General features: G+C 32.4%; 2 protein-coding genes across 9 annotated transcripts in view; both read right to left on the reverse strand.

The window, feature by feature from the left end:
- LOC119830256 (E3 ubiquitin-protein ligase TRIP12) overlaps window positions 1-16,505 on the reverse strand; it is a 33,850-nt gene extending 17,345 nt beyond the window's left edge. For 3 of the 8 annotated variants that reach the window (XM_038353208.1, XM_038353207.1, XM_038353201.1), the window contains exons 1-6: window positions 16,126-16,505; window positions 3,229-3,504; window positions 946-1,904; window positions 572-685; window positions 402-493; window positions 30-128 (exon numbers count right to left, since the gene is read on the reverse strand). In XM_038353208.1, the coding sequence (XP_038209136.1) occupies window positions 30-128; window positions 402-493; window positions 572-685; window positions 946-1,904; window positions 3,229-3,287 (1,323 nt within the window). In that variant the 5' untranslated portion in view covers window positions 3,288-3,504; window positions 16,126-16,505. Of the gene's footprint in view, window positions 1-29; window positions 129-401; window positions 494-571; window positions 686-945; window positions 1,905-3,228; window positions 3,505-3,586; window positions 3,786-16,125 lie in introns of those variants that run through there. The other 5 variants (XM_038353204.1, XM_038353202.1, XM_038353206.1 and 2 more) reach the window with 5 other exon arrangements.
- A 703-nt stretch (window positions 16,506-17,208) lies between these two features.
- LOC119830546 (zinc finger protein 528) lies at window positions 17,209-20,290 on the reverse strand. Its single transcript, XM_038353604.1, has 4 exons — window positions 18,877-20,290; window positions 18,277-18,474; window positions 17,757-17,860; window positions 17,209-17,679 (listed from the first exon to the last, which is right to left on the reverse strand). The coding sequence occupies exons 1-4, from the start codon at window positions 19,718-19,720 to the stop codon at window positions 17,209-17,211; spliced, it is 1,617 nt and encodes a 538-aa protein (XP_038209532.1). The 5' UTR covers window positions 19,721-20,290.
- Between the last annotated feature and the right edge of the window lie 47 nt (window positions 20,291-20,337).

Genomic DNA, 20,337 nt, shown 5'->3' on the forward strand with positions numbered 1-20,337 from the left:
TATAGGTAATAGACCAATTCAATACAAACCTGTCTCTTAGAAGAGGTTTCCTGTCTCTGACGTTGAGAGGTGCTGGCTCCTCTCGTCAGGCAAGCACCCAGGGTCGCACCCGTTGCAGCAGCGATACTCTGAGAATGATAAGACAATTTGTATTTACTGCTGAACTCATAATTCATAGAACAAAAAGAATTACAAAGCAACAAGTAGCTAGTGCTGACTAAATTATTTAATTTAAAAAGGTTACAAAGCTTATCAGTGATAAATAATTATTATTATATTTGTATGCAAAACAATTAAGAACAAAATATAATGAGAGATACCATTAGTAAAGTTGATTTTGATTACCATCATTAAAAACGAATATAAAGTAATAATAAATGTGCATTATTTTAATAACTTACTCTTCTGGCGTTAGTTTGACGTAAATAGGGGAGGTCTCGTGGAACGATGAGAAGTTTGCTGTCAGAACTATGCGGTTTTGATGAACTAGCTTCTGGGAAAGAAGAAAAACACAGATTTTAAACAACAACACTTTTTTTTTGGACAGTTGAATCATAATAGTCATACATACCCTGTAAATCTTTATAGGGTGGTGGAGTAGTAGTCCTCCCACGAGTTTCGGTAGCAGTCTTACGTTCTAATGTCGTTTGACTCTGTAGCACGTCGCTAGTTGTTGACGGGTTTACTGAAATAATATAACTATTATTGGTGTATGCTTCTATACATTATTACATTATCTTTTATAAATGACTGCACTTGATATATGATAAGACGTCTGATAAGCCGAGTGGCTCAGTTCAACATTAAATAGCACAATTATGTCAACGTAATAAACGCTTTATTCTTTGAAACACATGCATGACGTTTTGATGATTAGACATTTGTTTATTTTTAAAAATGAGACGTAAATAATAGTTGTTTTCGATAAGTGTATGCGTAGATTACCTGTGCTGTCGCTAATAACAGTAGAAGTGGGCGGGCCGAGATCACGATTGTGACGATTTCGTAGTAAATATGTACAAGCTGTCTGCCCAGAAAGTGTGTCAACTTTTTCGGGTTCCTGTTCAGGAATCCCTCTATCACTGAAAGTATTTTTATTTGTCTCTGGAATTTCTTTTGTGTGAGAGTCTATTTTAAACTTCTTCCTGCACTCTTCGATATCAATTAAGCAGCTACTACTTTTTCTATGTGAAAGTGATCTATGTGTTGATCGTTTTCTCTTCTTCCCTTTCCTTCGACTGGCGGTCGGGCTATACACGGAGTAATCAGAATCTAGTAACTCAGTGATAGTAGAGGAGCTGAATGGTGAATATGCAAAATCTCTTTCGTCTAGTGGCAACAATCCACCTTCACTCTGATTTAATGGGACTTGTTGAGTTGAAGTAGTGGCTGTGGATTGATTTAATGACGAACGTGGTGTCGTTGCTGTATTTATATTATTGGGTACTTGCTCACAAACACTCTCTGTTGATTTAAGAGCAGTACGTGAGCGTGTGCAGAAAGCTACGCACTCGTCTGCAGTACTACTATTGGATGTGGAATGTCGTTTATTTTTTTTCTTGTCATGCGAAGAAGTCCGTCGCCGTTTCGAGTATTCGCCGGCAGAATGTCTAGGTGTATCTCCGTGTTTGTATTCAGTCGTATCGTAGCGAGTCTCGTATACGTCTGTTCCGTAGGACCACCGTTCCGAAATGGAGTAATCAGATCTGGGCAAAGAATTAACAAGACGTGAACTTCTACGTAATTCAACGTTGGTGTGAGGCTCCGAATCAGGCACACGACCTGAAGGATGCCGGTGGGTACGCGGCAAAGGCGACGTCGCGTTGCGTCTGCTTCGACGACTGCGGCTTGCTTTACGCACTTGACGTAACCACCGACCGCCCACCACCCTGCTAGGAGAAGACCTGCAAGATTATTTATTTTCATTCAAACAGAGTGGCCTGAGGGATCTTATTTACATAGTGTCTACAATCTTGGTAACAGATAAAACGTGTGAAGATAACTGTAAAAGTTATCTAACCCCAAGTACAAATGACATAAGGAGGAGAAGCCTTGTTTGAATGCAATATGTAATAGCAACATCTGTTTATTAATATAAGCAAATTAAATTAAAATTAGGATTTAAAAAAAAATGATCTGACATTTTTACTGTTTATCTAAAGACAAGAAAATTGTAATAGTATTTCTTATAATTGTAATTAAGTGAACAGGAATAGCTAGTTACCATTGTTGGCAACATGAAGTAAATAATTGTAATGCAATGGATAGTCATTCATGAATTTAGTATTGCCTTGTCATAAAGAGGTAAAGAGAATGAATTAAAACAAATTATCTTTCTTTTGGGTATGCATCTACTAATGGCATACCATTAAGACAACAAAGGAAGACTTGTCTTGATAAAGACCACTAATAAAACAGAGATAAAAGTGAATATTGTATCAACTAACTAATTATACCAAATCAATTCTAAGTATTGTTTTATTTCAATTTTGTCTCAATAATATCAATAAGTGCAACAAAATTTAACTAACATGAAAAGAAAAAAAAATGTGTGTTAGTAGGTAGGTATCAATACTTAAGAATCAAATCAAATCAATCAAAAAATTAAGTTGATTCATTCATTATAGATTGCTTATGCTCCTAATAATAATATTGTACTGTATCTACTTAATAAAATAAATCATAACAGACATTATAAGGGTCAACAACTGCCAAATGCTAGGCAAGGCCCAAAAAGGACCCTATTACTAAAACTTTGCTGTTTGTCTATCTGTGTGTCTGTCACTAGACTGTATTGCATGAACCACAATATCAGAATAGTTGAAATTTTGAGGAATAATGTATTTTTTGTAACTGCTATAACAAAAAATAAAGAAGTACAGTTGACACTTGACATGTTACCAACATTTCTTTTTCCATTCACCTTAAGCACGGAACCCTGAGTGTTGAGAGTCAGACTCATACTTGATCAATTTCTTATTATATTTCTGACAAGCTAAGATTTTCCAAGCATAATTAAGAAAACATGTAGAATACAACTTTTGAATTTAAAGCTTTCCGTATCCATTTGCAAAACAATCCAGGTCATAAATCACTTTTTTTTTAAATGATCGTTTTGTCTAATCCATTGATTATACATTGAGTGCATTCTCATAGAAACTAACAATACAAGTAATTGTTCGCTCTGATTTCTTTACTTCCTAATTGAATTTATCATTGGTCTATTACCTGCTGGACTCTCTCGTGAGTGCAGAGTGCGACGACGGTGTGATGAGTTGCTCGGCCATAGACGACGCTGAGAGAAACGCGGCTGCTTGTGTGTGGCCTGCGCAGGCCGCCCGCGCCCGCTACCTGCCCGGCACCATGCCCGGGCGAGCGCTACACCACTTTCTATGCATCCACTATGGTCCCCGTCTTCAAAACCTCATCGCCTACTACACACACGCACTGATTAAGCTTTTCAATGTTCACCACCTTTTATGTTTACACTTTCCGTCTTACTATCTGAAACAAAGAGAAACGACACTCAGCAATAGAATAACACTGCGTTACATAAACATTTCGATAATTAATTAGAACACAATACCTGCCAGCAAAGCAGGCTCGGTAAAACGTTTTTAAGGTCGCAATATGCAAAACGTTGTAGATTTTTTTATGAATGAGGATATTAATCAGCACACTAAATGAATTTTATACCACGTTTCATGGAAATTATCAATACGGGTGACACATCAAGGACGGCTACACATTTCGACTTATTTTTCACTATTCACAGTTCACAGCTGGCCATCTGTCAAACTTACTGAGTGTTGCCATCTGTCAAATATAAAATCTACCATCGTTGTTATCGATTTGGTAGTATTTTATTTCAACAAAAATTGTAAAAGAACTTTAATGGATATTACGCTTTCAACGAATCACAGTTCATATAAGAATAGTTCTTATAAAAAACTATTCTTTAATCTAATAAAATTGGATGATTGCACTAAAATTATGTAATTTTTTATTTTTATTTTTCGTGTAATACTAAATAGGGTAGTTTAGTTTAAATATTATTTTTACTAACATGAAATATTTAAATGTAGTAGCAACACTGCAAATATAGATATATGATTTCACTTTCAAACGTTAGCATCTGTTAGAACTTCAAGAACAGTAAGTATTAATTGTGTTCAATGTTCACCAGAACATCATATGAAGGAATATATTACTTATTTTTTTTTTTATAAATGGCGTTGCAATTGGTTGACCCGGGATAAAAAGATATTAAAGAAAGGAGGATCATAAACCGATGATAAAAATTCGATTCAATTCGGATTTCAATATAGTTTGGATTTATAAATATAGTTTATTAGCCAGGGCTTGGTCTATTATGGGATGAGGAACACATAATTCTAATTTTTATATACAATAGATTATATATAGTTATACCGTTATCGCACCTGATATCGTTGATCCGATCTAGGTTATTGTTAAGATACTTATACAATTTATTATTATAGAGTAATACCATTTTAGGTAACGTGGAAGTAATATTAAGCCTATAACATAGACATAAGATTTCTAGATATTACTGGTGCATTACGCGATCAAGGGCGTGATTGTTTACTACTTGACCTCCTAACCGAAAAGTAAAGTGACCTTTGAAGCGCAGGCATTATAAATATTAATGCAAGTAGGTAATTGTATTTACATTCAATATAACCTAAAACAGTAAGTTAATAATATATTGTCAGTTACTTCATTACATGCTACCTGCCAAATAATATACATTTTATACAAAGGTCAGAAATATATGTCTTGGGTTTAGGGGTACAAAGCTAAATAAATCATTTATTATCACTCGGGAGACATATTTTAAATGTCACTGGTTTATCAAAATTACCACAACGTAATAATGAGTTTATTTACTTGGACCTGGATGCAATAATAACAAAGCACACTTCAATGAGGCAATAAGTACATACTGTAATTGTATGGTATATATATACATATTGTATCTACATACTAAAGGACCCAAACAAAACAAAAGATGAAACTAACATTACATTTCATATTCTTTAGGTCATTAAAGAGACAGTGAATATTCTTAACATTGTGTAATAGAGCAATGACGAATTATATGAAGGCCATCTACGTAAAATTTACATGTTAACATTATTAAATTTTCTTAAAAATGCAATATTAAACAGAAAACATATATAGGAATATGGATGAATAGAATTTAATAAATGAAGGGAAATACAGTTTAGGAAATAAAGGGTCACATTACATATTGTATTCGTTGACATTGTTCCTTTATTATTCGTCTTTGAGAGATCGCAAAGTGCAATGTGCAGTGGCAGGTAGATAAACTTGAATACGACCAACTCTATTTACGTCTACCTGTGTACAGGTAAACGCGAGGTTCTGGATCAATAGTGGAACAAAACATACATGGAACGGAATACAGAGATTCGTTTTAGCTTGTTTCAAAACGAATATCAAATATTTACACTAACAAGAACAAAATATACGTAGTACGAATACTTTGCCTCATAATTAATATCTAAATGAAATAAAAAATTTCGATGGGAATAAATTTGTGGACAAAAACATATTTTTATTTTATTTTGTTTGTTAATTCAACAATTCGGCTTTTTTCTGTGTAAACGGATGAAATTGAATACTCAGCTGCTGCAGATGTGACGTTAGATTGTGAATTAGATTTCACTTCCCCAAAAAACGGTCAAGCGTGAGCTGGACTCGCATACCGAGAGTTCCGTATTAGTAGATATATATCCTGGATCGCGTTAATCTATAATTTTGATTTTTTTCACAGTCCGAAGCGACTATAATATATTCAAGTTTTTCGTATAAATTCCAGTTTGATAACGTAAGTCGTATCTAAGAAAAGTATGATTTTGAAGTTTTGGTAATCAAATTTCGGGTGGAGACCAGTGTTACATATTTAAGTCTTTCTGATTGGTTTATACGTGTGCCAAATTTCATGATTCTAACTCCTGAAAGGAATGGGAAACCATACATGTTTTGATATTGTAATATTGAAAAATATAGATCTTTTGAACGCGTTAACCTATAAGTATGTTTTTTTTTTCAAGGCCTTAAGAAGAAGAACTAAAGTATTTGTTATTAATTTCGGCTTGCTATCTTCATCTTTCAAAAAATCTATTCATGTACAAGTTTTAATAAAACTAGCGATAAACGTGGTAAACGATATTTTGATAAGTATTTATTCTGCAAATGTTATTCATAACTGCAATAATATTAAAAGAGTTTTCTTGCATGAAAGCGACTATAGCTTATTTTATGTGTAATATGGACGGAGCCGGGGCGGATCGCTTGTCTAAAATAAGTGAGTTAAATCATTGTCAATAAGTTATATAAAAATTAAAATAAATTTTCACGTGAAATAATTCAGAAAAGCATAGATTAAGTTTAATAAGAGTTAATGTTAACAAGAATAAAATAATTTATTGAAATAATGTTCTATTGCTTTAGTTTAAATTTTCATCGGATTTTTTGTACTCTGTATAGTAATCTACCATTTAGACTGCATCATATTTATTTCATCGAGTTGGAATTGTCTTTTTTTTCGTTACTATGGTGCTACAAACAACAGGACTCGCTGAATTAATTAGTAGTAAAAGGGATAGATTTTATCAAAACTAAATATTAGCGAATATATTTATTATGTACGTTAAGAGCATGTACTAAGGTTGATTTTGAAATGTTTCGGAAGTATTAAATAGGAGAGAGGGGCTGCGCCCCAAGGCCGTCGGTCGACAACCCGATAGCACTGATGCGATAGCACGTGCGAATCCTGCTGGCCTCGGAGCTCAGAAATCACTAGCCATATTACCCTGTCTCGTACGCTTACAAATCTGCTCTGGTGACAGATTTTAACAATACACCATGCTATGTAAAGGCTACGAGTCTGTCTATTTTCAAGCACAGTTTAAACAATGCTATAAATTAAATCTTCCCATTCCTATATTAGTAGACGATATTACACATAAAGCTCAGTCTATGGATATCAACCTAACTGTTGCATACCTACATGTTTAGTTTATTTTGATCCCATAAACCGTTAGCGTACCGGTTCAGTAGCTCGGAAACATTCACTTTTATACGTAGAAATATAAGTAGTAAAGATCAGGATGATGCTAAGCTTTAAATAAGTTAAAACATATACTCAATAAATAGTTGAAAAATCGATCGGTTAATCCTAAATTACTTTTAACACTCCGCATATCAATAGGTTAATTATTTATCCAATGCTCGAGTCTTATACGCTCAAATTTTAGCAGTAAATAATAAAAATCAATCTGTGTTTCACATGAGTGCAGCAAGGGGGAGTCAACGACCGGCCCATTGCAGCGCCCGCGCCCCCGCCAGAACCGAAACACACACTCCTCTCCGGATCCCTATCGGTTCAATGACCTAAACGACCCTTCGGTAAAGCCCCACGCAAAATATACAAAAGATCAAACTCCACAGAAAAGAACTGTGTACTCGCCTAGTGATTTTTGAAAATATTAAAAAAAAATTGTTTTACAGGATTTGCAATTGCACAAAACGTACTACCTGACTGATTGACTGATTTTTAAAAAGAACAACATTGTTTGATACCATGACCTTACCAAATCTAACAATAATAAACTGTAATGCCTACCGCGCGCTTCTTATTGGTATTTTTTTTTAAATATATTTTATTAGTTTTTGGGTATTGCAATGATTGCAATTTTTTAAACATTACGAATATTACAATACATATACGTTCAAACACAGTACGGACCATATTTTTTACCAAATTACCTACCTTTTCATTTTTGCTGTTGGTATTTAAATTATCGAAAATAATGTCTGTATTTTTTTATTACTAGTTGCTTATATCAGTTATCTTTCTAAAGCATTTTTTGGAAAAATGAAACTTACTGGAAACCCAAAATATTCTCATGCAAATGAAATTGCAGGTTTAGTCACGTTTACTTCACAAAAAAGTTATACTTGTTTCGCTTATTATTGTAATATATGTACTTATTTTAATGGAAAAAGAATACGAGATCACACGTAAATGCACTAACACAAATATTTATACAAATACAAAAAGTGATAAGAGCTAAATTCCCAAAATAACTGGCTTCGTCGCCTGCTCGAAATAGTTTGATGCGCTTTAAATGAAACTATATCGTGTTGGGAAATATAGCAAGACTAAAGACTAAAATATACGCATAGTTCTGAATGACAAAAACGTATTAACGTCTGACCTAACAGGCACATAAAAAATAATACAAAATAAAAGAAGAAACTAAGAAACATCAGTAAAACAAATATTACATAATGTGCTACGGATATATAATAATATGTTGCTAAGTAAATGGCATAGCGTTATGTTGACCTAAATACACTGTAAAAATATCGGTGAGAACAAAGAAGCGCAAAGACAAGAAACAAAGCGCCTAGCGGAACGAAGAGCATTGAATTTTCTCTTATACATTGAAGAAAAACTCTTATTTGCTATAGATGAATTCTTTCTCAATACGTCGAACGGTAAAGACCAGTAACTAAGTAAATAAAAGAAGTTTATAAAATTGAGTTAAATATTATCAGATTAAGTGAGTAATAGTCAACATGTTGCACTTTCATAAATGAAAGGATAGTAATTTATTTAATTTTGTACCTCTATTTACATTACCTTTATTAAGTTTCTTAGAATACTATGTAATATTATATTATAAAATTTATTTTTTTCTCTAATTTTTTTTTCTTTTATTATTATTTTAACCTTCTATATAATGTCTTGATTAAATTTATAATGTTATAAGCGTGATTGATAGTTATAAAAAAAAACTGAACATTTAGTATAAAAGCGAATAATTCTCGAAAAAAAAATCGGAGTATCTATGTACATGTAACCAATCTGATCCTAAAATGAAATATTATATTATTGAAAACATATTTTAGTTTTATAATACGAATGTTACTTCACATGATTGCCTTAAATAAAGATCGATAAAAGTAAAACTTCCAAAGAACTTGTGGTTCGTGTTTCAGAGAAAGCTACAGTGTCGCAACATCTTCGACATAAAGTCAAAAGGTTTTGCTGTAACTGTTTGTGCTTGTTGCGTCATAAAAACGTTATTTACTAAGGTACAAGGTTTGTACATAAACTGGACACATGGAAGTGGATTGACAGGAATTAGATACATGGAAACAATAAGTATAATATTTTAATGTAGTGCCTCCAAATTGTTTTGATATAAAATAATGTGTAAAATAGTATTTTTTTAAGAAACGTGCTGAAAGCTTTTAATGCACTTATTATTTTTTTTTTTTATTGATGACTATAGTTTGATTGTTGTTTTAGTCGAAAATTCTCACGTCAAAATATATGATAAAATGTATCTTATGGATAGGTCTCTTTCATTGCAGGCGCTGCGGAAAGTATTGACGATAGAGCAAATAAAATGTTCCAAAATAATTCAGAACTCTCAAAAACGACAAAAATCTTCCGAGGACATAATAACTATTGCACCTAGTTGTCACTATAATAACTTTTGAAATTTCAAAATCAGACCATATAAAATTATCTACGTACCTATTCATTAATTCTTATCCAAATACATGATTAATATTTTTTTATTTATAGCAATATTTATAGATACACATATTTTTAAAATTTACAAGTTCTCATGTGTCTTATTATGTTGTGTTCAAAGCTGTTTCAATACGGAAATCGGACCTTCCATTCAAAGGATATTACGAGGTTTAAAACTATACTAAAATCTACTGAACCGCTTTCAAAAATTCCTCAGTGACATAGGGAATACTTTATTATTATCTCGAGCCAACCCGGGCGGTACTGGGACAAGTGGCTAGTACATTAATAACAGTTATCAGCAAAGAAATTTTCGAAGTAACATTTATTTCTTTGAAAAGTATAGAAACTATTTCAAAAGCAAATGTAGCAAAATAATCGTTATGCTATTAGTAAACAAGCTGTGGTTTGAAGTATGTCGTCACACAGTGTACGGTTTATATCTAGGTCATTCTCGTTCTGTTAGCACGTGCATGAATTGAAATTCGTCCACTATTGTAGATCACCTAAATTTCCTACACTACAAATTATAATACAATTATTATAACAATTATTTTCATTTTAGTCGATTTACTTAGTTCAGATATAATATTACCGACGTGGACATATGCTGCGAGGGTGTTGTATGCATAGGAAATACGAAAATGAACGAGATGACGCCTAAACCGGACGAATGCAGATAACCTTAACCACTAAAATAATATCGATATTCGATGGATGTTTTATTTTGTAACATAGAATATTATAATAAATAATAATAAAATAATCATGTTGCTCACACACATGTTTCCCTCAAATAATTCCTTTTAAATTCCTTCGTATGAGTTGATAAATATGTATGTATATTCTTGCCCACAAACAAACGTTCATTCTCCTAGTATGCTTGAGTTTCTTTAAAAAACAAATCCAAAGTCTTTTTAAATTCAAAGATATGTAACAATATAGTCTATAGAATACATCGTAGTGACTATTAATAGTTGTGTAATAAACCCCTTGAAGCAGTATGATGCATAGACCTTTACCTTAATGTGTACATTACATATGACTTAATCCTGTTAGTGAAAACCATATGAATCTACATAATATGTCGGCTACATACGTGTTTTGACGAATACATGTTCTTTCATTTTATTTCATTTCAAAGATACTATACATATTCAAAGATACATACATATATAATGAAAGCTTAGCTCAATTGGAAATCCAGAATTAATTGTGCGAGTAGTAACCAGGTATTTTACTTCAGAAGTGTAAGTATTCACTTATTGATCCTCTTGTACGAACAGTTTTATTTCGATATTTAAATAAATACTCATCCATACTGATATTCATGAAATTAGATAATAGTATAATAAATATCATTTAGTAATATAATAGTAGTGATACGGATTTTGTATAAGTTTAACTTGAAGATTTTAATACTTGCATTAAATGTGTACACGCGAACAGTTTATCATGCGACCTTGTCGGAAATTGCATTATGAACATTACTTGGGTGTTCGAACTCTCTACATGCGATAACAACTGTTGGTTGCGACTGAGGTGAAAAAAAATTGCTAACATAATACCAACCAAAACTTTATTCCATGCTTAAATGTAGTATCAGTTATGCATTCTGGTTTATTTCAAACTAGATTATTTCATAAAATGATTACTACATTACTACCTTTAAAATGCAGGTCATCATATGTATATAATTTGTTCTTTCAGCTCTGAGTAAATGTAAACAATACAAGGCATTATATTCTAATAATTGAAGGGAGTCCGCCGTCGCATACAACACAGGTAATGAGAAGTGTCTAGTGTACCCTATAGCTCGTCCGGGCCGCCACAGCCGGATCGATAGGAGCGAGCTCTGAGCTCTGAGTAGCGAGCAGCCACCCTGCCTCCTCACCTATATATAATTCTACTGATTTAGTAGAGATAAACGTCAGTATTAGGTTTAGGTACATTTTAACTATAATCACCGCTTATATGCCGACTAATATGTTCACATAAGAGCCGATAAAATATGAGAGGAAACAAACATTTGATCGTTATATTATAAGCAAAGCAATGGAAGAACAATAAAAATGAGTCCATAACATCGTTCAGTGTTATTAAAAATAGCTATAGAATATGTATAAATATTTTGAGTATACAATGGAATAACATATTTATGAAACTGATATACACACCAATCCTACTAATGCTACTTAATCCTACTAATATTATAAATGCGAAAGTTTGTAAGGATGTGTTTGTGTTTGTTGCTCTTTCACGCAAAAACTACTGAACCGATTGAAATGAAATTTGGTACGTAGATAACTGGACAACTGGAATAACATATAGGCAACTTTTTATCCCGATATTCCTACGGGATACGGACTTACGCGGGCGAAACCGCGGGGCGCAGCTAGTATATTATAAATGCGAAAGTTTGTAACGGTGTGTGTGTGTGTTTGTTGCTCTTTCACGCAGACTTCTGAACCGATTGCAATGAAATTTGGTACGTAGACAGCTGGACAACTGGAATAACATATAGGCAACTTTTATCCCGATTTTCCTAGGGCGCACCTAGTATTAAGTATAAACACGAAAGTTTGTAATAATGTTTGGATGTTTCTTACTCGTTCACGCAAAAACAGCTGATCGGATCTACATGTATTAGGTAGGGAGATAGATTATATTATAGATAAGCACATAGGCTACTTATTGCTCGTGTACCACGCGAGTGAAGCCGTTGAATCAAGCTAGCCCTATCCTACTATAATTCTACTATCCTACTTCCTACTAATATTATAAATGCGAAAGTTTGTGAGGATGTGTGTATGTTTGTTACTCTTTCACACAAAAACTACTGAACCCAATGTTCTAGTATACATATTGGATTTTTCAATTCGTAAGTCTGTCAAAGCCAAATATTAGCATATGTGCGTTTATAATGCATTGCATCATTAATTGGGTTTGCACAGATAATTACGATCATATTATTCTGAGAAGAGTTACCAAGGCTATGTTTGAAATGTTGTTTATTCCCAGTGATCACAATTAGATCGAGGGAAAAGAGAAAATATTCCTCCATTACTGCCGTGCAAAACTAGCCTATTTACAATTATTTTTCGTGGTTACCTAATAAATCTGTAGATGTTCTACAGATTTACAAGAGTTTCATAAATTGGTATTATTGATAACATTGTGTTTATATTGGGACCACTGTATATAAATGGGGTTTTTAATGGACTACCAACTTGTCTGAAAACTTAGTGAGTGTTATTAGAGAGAGGGTATAAATTAATCACGATGTTGAAAACCACAAATCATACATGTACAACTATTGATCCATTCAAAAATCTTTTTATTGGTCCTCATTATAGACGAGTAGTGACTGCACCTGCCCGATTCTTCACACTTCACAGGAATCCAGAATGTAACTTTCATAGTTTGGGATATCTTAATCCAAGTGAATCTCAAAAGACAGGGGGAGGGATGCCATGAATCATGATGCTAAATGTGGATTTATTCCATTGTCCGAAACATACAAGAATTGGTAGGTCGGTAAGGTCCCATACTGTTTCCACTTGTACAGTGCCATGGACAATGGACATACTTATACACGTCAGATGTTCATAAATCTGATGCTCAAGGATATTACTGAAATTAAGCATACAGCGAGTTCCGTAAATAATGGATAATATGGTACCTGCGGGTAGAGAACATTGTTACTGTTCAGAAAGCATTTGCAAATGACCACACAAGACTGACTGAAGACTATGGTGAGACATGTCAGTAGATTAAAGCGATCATTTATTAAAATGTGTAAAGTATGTCAATATGAGTTAATTTATGGTGACCATTTTAATTACCTTTTAATTTGATTTTAATACTACGATACCCGTTATCCTACATTATTAAAGTTATTAAATCAATATTACTAAGTTAAGTTAATGTTAGGAATCAAGAGTAAAAGATCATTGTGTTATGAATTTATTTTTCTTAACATTTCATTGTGGTTATTTTAATTAAGCACTCTGGTGACCATATATTTTTTACGTTAGATAAACTTTGACAAAAAATTTAATTTGAGTTTTGCTTTGTTTACCATTGAAACTTAATTTTTGATATATACTTCATACTAATACAAAAATTTGATTGTAAAAATTCCATCATTTGGAGTCTCGTCACCAAAACGCACAGTAGCTTTATTATATTTTGTTTTCGTAGGACTTACTTCGCATAAAAACAAATTCTGAACCCACAGCGAAATCCTCAACCCGCAGGTACCTTCATAACGCCGCACCCTGTACGTTTCAATCTGACGATTTTCAAGGTTGTGTTATTACATAAAAAAACGGTGTACTGAGTGTGGATGATTGCACTTAAAAAAAAGCGTTGACATCAATAATTTAGAACGACACTTCACAAATTTAAGTAGGGTAACAAAATACAATTGAATGTAAACTATAGAAAGGCTTTACTACTGCGCTTTTTATGTAAAACCGCAAACTTGTATTTTTTTTTATTTTTTAGAAATATGGTAGTTAAGGAAGTGAAAGTGTGGTATTTTTTATAGCAATGCGCTGACATAAAAACACATGAAAATTGTGTTTAAGCTACTCTTGAGAAAAATTCAGCCCCGAAATGATTGTTTGAAATCTCATGAAATTGTTTTGTCCCCACCTAAACCTGTTTGAAGTTAGTAAAAGTATCAGAGGATAATTCCTATTGAAATTTTCTCATTGTATTGTAACTGTTTACCATATGTATCCTAGTCATCAGAACAGCCTAAACCCTAAAAATCAACCTTGCCTATATGTATATACTAGCTGTGCCCCGCGGTTTCACCCGCGTAAGTCCGTATCCCGTAGGAATATCGGAATAAAAAGTTGCCTATATGTTATTCCAGTTATCCAGCTGTCTACGTACCAAATTTCATTGCAATTGGTTCAGTAGTTTTTACGTGAAAGAGTAACAAACATCGATACATCCATACTTACAAACTTTCGCATTTATAATATTAATAGGTTATTTTAATAATATATAAAAATCCAGTGTCATGAATAATGTTCCCAATGAACTCTTCACCAACTCAACCAATTTTCATTAGATCAAAAGACCAAATACATAATATTATTTATGGTTTTTTTATTTTAGTGTAAATGTGTTGATAGAAAAAAATATAAGCAAAAAGATTAATGAAGACTTTTTTAAAGGACTTGTGTATTTGAGTGATATCTTTGTCTATTCAGTGATGTATTTGACTAACCACTGTATGTTTTAAAATGTTAATATGTCCAAATTAATGGATTAAATTATATCATAAATCATAATATTTTAATTACATTTCACTTAAACTGTAACTCCACCAACTTATGGGCTACAGTATTCAATGATGGGGGAATTTCAAATGCCAAATCATGATTCAAAATTTGTTAGATGAACATACAAACTAAATTTTTTTACTTAAAATAAGATCAAATTTTGTTTATTAAATGTATGTATTTATATTAAGCTGTTTTAAAAATTTATTTAAGTGTTTTAAAACTTCATTAAAATTTAAAACATATTATGTAGATTGATTAGCATTTCATCCACAATACAAATTCCGCTTTGTGGATATGCTTGGACCTGGAGAATTGTGAGCTCTTTTTTTTATTCTATATATATATATTTTAATGAGTGATATCGGTATATATATATATATATATATATGTGTGTGTGTGTGTGTGTGTGTATCGGTCTATGTATATGTTGCAACAAGTGCAAAAAAGCAAGAGCAAATTGTAATTTACATACCAGCAGTTTCTTGTAGCTCATAGCAACATTTTATTCTTAGATTAGTTAACTTCACTGTTAAATGTAACATGACATGCTCTAGATACACAATGTGATATGTTACGACCTAAATGGCATAATCAGGTGACTCACTGATGCTACAGTTTGTCATATATATTCATATTAAAATAATTGTAACATCTATTGTTAAAATTGTGTTGTAAATTAGCTAAAATCTGTTTCCAAAAATTTTGATACTGATCAATAGCTAGAAACATACAAATATATCTAAATTCACAATAAAATGCTTTGTTGTTGCATAGATTGATACTACAGTAATTAGCTAAAATGTAACTCCAGGTACTATATCAAAGCAGTGAAATGATTCCAAATATTTTGTAACTGTTGGACAACTCACATTTATCTACAACATATTAATATTTGTATTATTTAAAAAATACTTCATTATTTCGAAATAACTTCATGTTTTATAATTAATGAACAACTTGTGGGTAGCTATTAAATATGTTTCGAGAAATAGAACGTCTTATCCATAAATAAAAAATATAAGGTCTTTGTTTTCTTTGTTCTAAAAATCATGTAGAAACAAACGAAATACTGATAGATTATGTTGCTTCTAATTGCTCAATGTTGGTGGGAATTTATTGTTCTTTCCAAGGCTACTAATTCTCAAACTTTTTATTAGGAGTATTTATATATTCGTTGTTCAATAATTACTTTTTACTTATTACAGATTTGACTTTACTTACCCCGAGAAGCACATAAGTTCATTAGAACTTCTGATACTAAAATTTACGTTCACAATTTGCTTGGTTCAAGTATCAACTCGGTAATAACTGAGTAAGTAAAATACGACGTAATAAATCGCTAAAACTGCATCTGTCGTGATGTTCGACGAATCATCGAATCGATTAATTATTAACACACCTTGAATTTCTCAGAATGTATCTTATCCACCAAATTCACTATTAGTTCACCAAACGACACTGTTTCACGTCCACTTGACACTGTTCAATTTTGATCCATGATGATTTCAACAATTCAAAAACTTGGAACAAAAACAGCTGGCCGATACCAACGCGTATTTTTTTTTCGAAATAGAGAAGCTTACAATTCACTAACACATTGACATTGTTTTTCACAGTGGCAATTACGTACATAACTTACTCTGTGGTAATAAAATGATGCACAAAAACCGATTATCAATACCGATTAATGTTTTTCTATGTTAAAACGATTTGTTTTAATATTTTATCGAATTGAAATTCCAGAAATTAAAGTAACAACATTTTCATAATTGCATTCATAGGAATAGTTACTAGCGTTAAAAAAATATGCAATTATTTAAAGTGTCTTGATTCTAAATTTCTATTTGTGTGAAGAAGAGACAGCAGACGAACCAAGTTACTTTCGCATTTATAATATTAGTAGGGTTTACCATTATTCATGATCAAAAATATCAAAATCGTGGAGAGTTGATGCGAGTAATGTCATGCGTTGTTTGGTTGATAATTACATTATATTACACTAGCTGCGCCACGCGGTTTCACCAGTGTAAGTCTGTATCCCGTATAATATCGGGATAAATTTTTGCGTTGCCTATATGTTTCCGTTATCCCCCCCCCCACTCTTTAATGTTATTAGACATATAAACTTTCTTGGATCACTATATATTAAAAAGGAAAATCATCAAAATATACACACAGACGACGGACTTTCTTTTATACTATTTAGTGAAGGTGCAAAAAAATGAAAGAAATTGTTGAAAGCTATTTTAATATACACTTATTAAATAATTTTAAATTACACTTATTTAGAAACATAAAAATTTATTATTCAAGTATATGTAAGAAATCGTCTTCATTTGATAAACATAAATTTTTCAAAATTTCTGACGGCGAGGGTATATTTTTATCATCAATAGGAATAGAGTCAATTAGTTCCTCCAAATTCGATTCGTATCCTTTCTCATTCTGCATTATAGGTTCTTGAATTGTTATCGTTTTATTTTTAACAATACTATTTAATTCCTTTGAATTTTCAGAAACACAATTAGAAATAATGGAAAAATTTTCCGATTCTAAATCTTCTAATGATAATTGTGCACTATTTCTAACTAATTCGGCATTTGCTTCAGACACTTCTACATAATTTAGTTTTTGGGAATGTTCAGTTTTTTTTGATGTATGCTTGTTGTCATCATGATCTGAATTTATCTTTTTTAATTTTTCGACTAGGTCCGTTGATTTTCGTACCACTGTACCTGGCGGTTGCGCCTGACATTTATGTGTTCTTTGGGAAACCTGTAATAAAATAGCGTATACAGGAAAATGTATTTTTTTCAGATTGGTTTTAGCTATGTCAAAAACATGCCACTTACCTTGTACCTAAAATTTTTATCACATGCGGTACATTTATACGGCATGGCCCCGGTATGTATTCTTCTATGTACTAAATACGACACTCTTTGGCGAAAACATTTACCTAGAAGTTAAAAATAATTATATTTTCATACATTTTGAAAACGCTTTTTGTAGCAACTACTCATTGTATATTTTCTTTTCACAGTTAACATCTGCATTATGTAAATTTCGCACGTGCTCGCATGTATTTTATAAACAAGCGAAATTTAACATTAATTTCGCTTGCTCATAAAATACACACTAGCTTTCCACCCGGTTTTTTATCTATATTCTTCCCGTTCCCGTATAACGACAAATAATTATCCGGTGTAACGACTATCCCATGTTCTTTCTGGAGTCTCTCTCAATCAAACATTGTATTAAATTTTATCCAAATCGGTTGAGTGGCTAAGTGTGAAGAAGAGACACGAAGAGACAGGCAGACAGTTACTTTTTCATTTATAATAATATAGTAGGAACATAGTAGGGATTTCTCACCACAAGTTTCACATGCAAATGGTTTTTCACCCGTGTGTATTCGTTGGTGGTTATGTAAAGTAGATAGTTCCTTGAAAGCTCGCCCACAAAAATTACATACGTGTGGCTTGTCATCATTATGATATAGGAGGTGCTTGTGGAAGGACTGTTGAAATGTGAAGGTCTTGTTGCATTGCGTGCAAGCATACGGAGTTTCACCTGAACAGATTTTAAACAAAGCAAATTAAATACATGTATGCAAGTGTTACTGCATACATACGTCACTGATATATTTTTTTTTCAATTATTTACATACACTAGAAGGTAAATTACGTAAATTAAACCGTTTTTCTTTTCATTTTATCATCATACTGGTATTTAAAATATCTAGACAAATTATCACTGATACTTTCATTGAAAGTTAGTCAATGTTAAAACGAGTGATTTAGTTGAGTATGTGAAAAAGACGACATGAAAAAATATTCGAATGTCAGCTAGCCTTACACGAAAATAAAATTAAGTTCAAGAATTTCTTTTTAATATATTATATTATGTATTATTCTGTTTATTTTGGATAATTGTCTGTAATATAATATGGTTAGTGATTTAAAAATTTATAACCTGTGTGAAGCCGTTTATGTTTTTTCAAGAAGTACTTTGTAGTGAAAAATTTATTGCATACATCACATTGCCATTGCTTTCCATCTGTTCTTAAATAATCTGCTGGTTTCTCTTCTTCAATAGGAACATTCGTATCATCATTTTTACTCATCGAATCTTCAGTGTCTGGATTTGTTTTACTCATATGTGTAAATCCATAGTGTGCTACCCTTAAATGAACCATGAGAGACCCGCGCATTTTAAAATGTTTGGAACAAAGATGACAATTATATTTTGTTATTGAATTATCCTTGTCTTCAATATTATGTATTATACTGTTATGCATTTTTAATATGCCTTCATTCACAAACTGTACCCCGCAAATGTTACATTTATTAGCCCTTTGCAATGATGGAGTTTCATTCTTTATTGTAGATGTAATAAATAATGGATTAGACGCTACGTTATTAGAACTAATCACAGGCATTGTGTTCAATGCAACAACAGGTAACTTTGGATATATTTTCACAAACTTTACAGGCGCACAAGATGTCGAAGTACTTGGTTTATTTCTAACTTTACACTTTTTCGGTTTTTCTGCCACATTTACTTGTTTTTCGTAAGTATGTGATTTTTTTATGTCCAATTCTTTTCCTTGTTCTCCTTTTTTTAAGGGAATAATGTTCACGTGACTGAATAAGTGTATCGTTAATTTATCCAAACCTGTCACCTCTTCTTGGCAGATAGGACACACAATTGTATTTGTAGAAACATATATTAATCTGTCTCTTAACGATTGTGCTGTATTAAAAACACCGGTGTGTAAACATATAGGGCACGGAAGAGAGGCTGCGTCGCCACTCATTTTGACAAAAATATTTTTAAAATCACGATTATGTTAGTAAGACTCCTGAGAGTTAGCGTGATACTAATCTACATGCAAGTTATTTTGGGAAGATTGCGTACGTATATTTTTGGCAGCTTTTCAAATAACTTCATCTTCACATTTCTAACTATTTTTTGGATCGACGTTCAAACGTTGAATTAGGTAACTTAATCATAAAGTTGATTTTGTAAATAGCGTCTTAATGTAAGTTTTATAATACATATAAAAAAGATGTGTTAGTTGCTGATCGGCTGAGCAGTTCAATGGCGGAACGACTTTTTTATGATTTTTGGGTTGTTTAATTTGTCTCTACTAGGATAAGCATTATTATTTACTTGCTGGGCAGCATGATTTTACCCCTGGACCACCCCGCGGGCTAAAGCAAGTATTTCTAGCGTTCTTGTATTATTCTAGTACAGAAGCTATATCCTTGCCAAGTATAATTAAAATCCATTCGCTGGTTTCAAGTTAATGTCATCATTATCAGCCCATATATGTTCCCACTGCTGGGACACAGGCCTCCTATGAGGGTTCAGGCCATAATCCACCACGCTGGCCAAGTGCGGGTTGGCAGATGTCACATGCCGTCGAACTTT

This window comes from Zerene cesonia, chromosome 11 (assembly GCF_012273895.1).
Source record: "Zerene cesonia ecotype Mississippi chromosome 11, Zerene_cesonia_1.1, whole genome shotgun sequence".
Classification (NCBI taxonomy): domain Eukaryota; kingdom Metazoa; phylum Arthropoda; class Insecta; order Lepidoptera; family Pieridae; genus Zerene; species Zerene cesonia.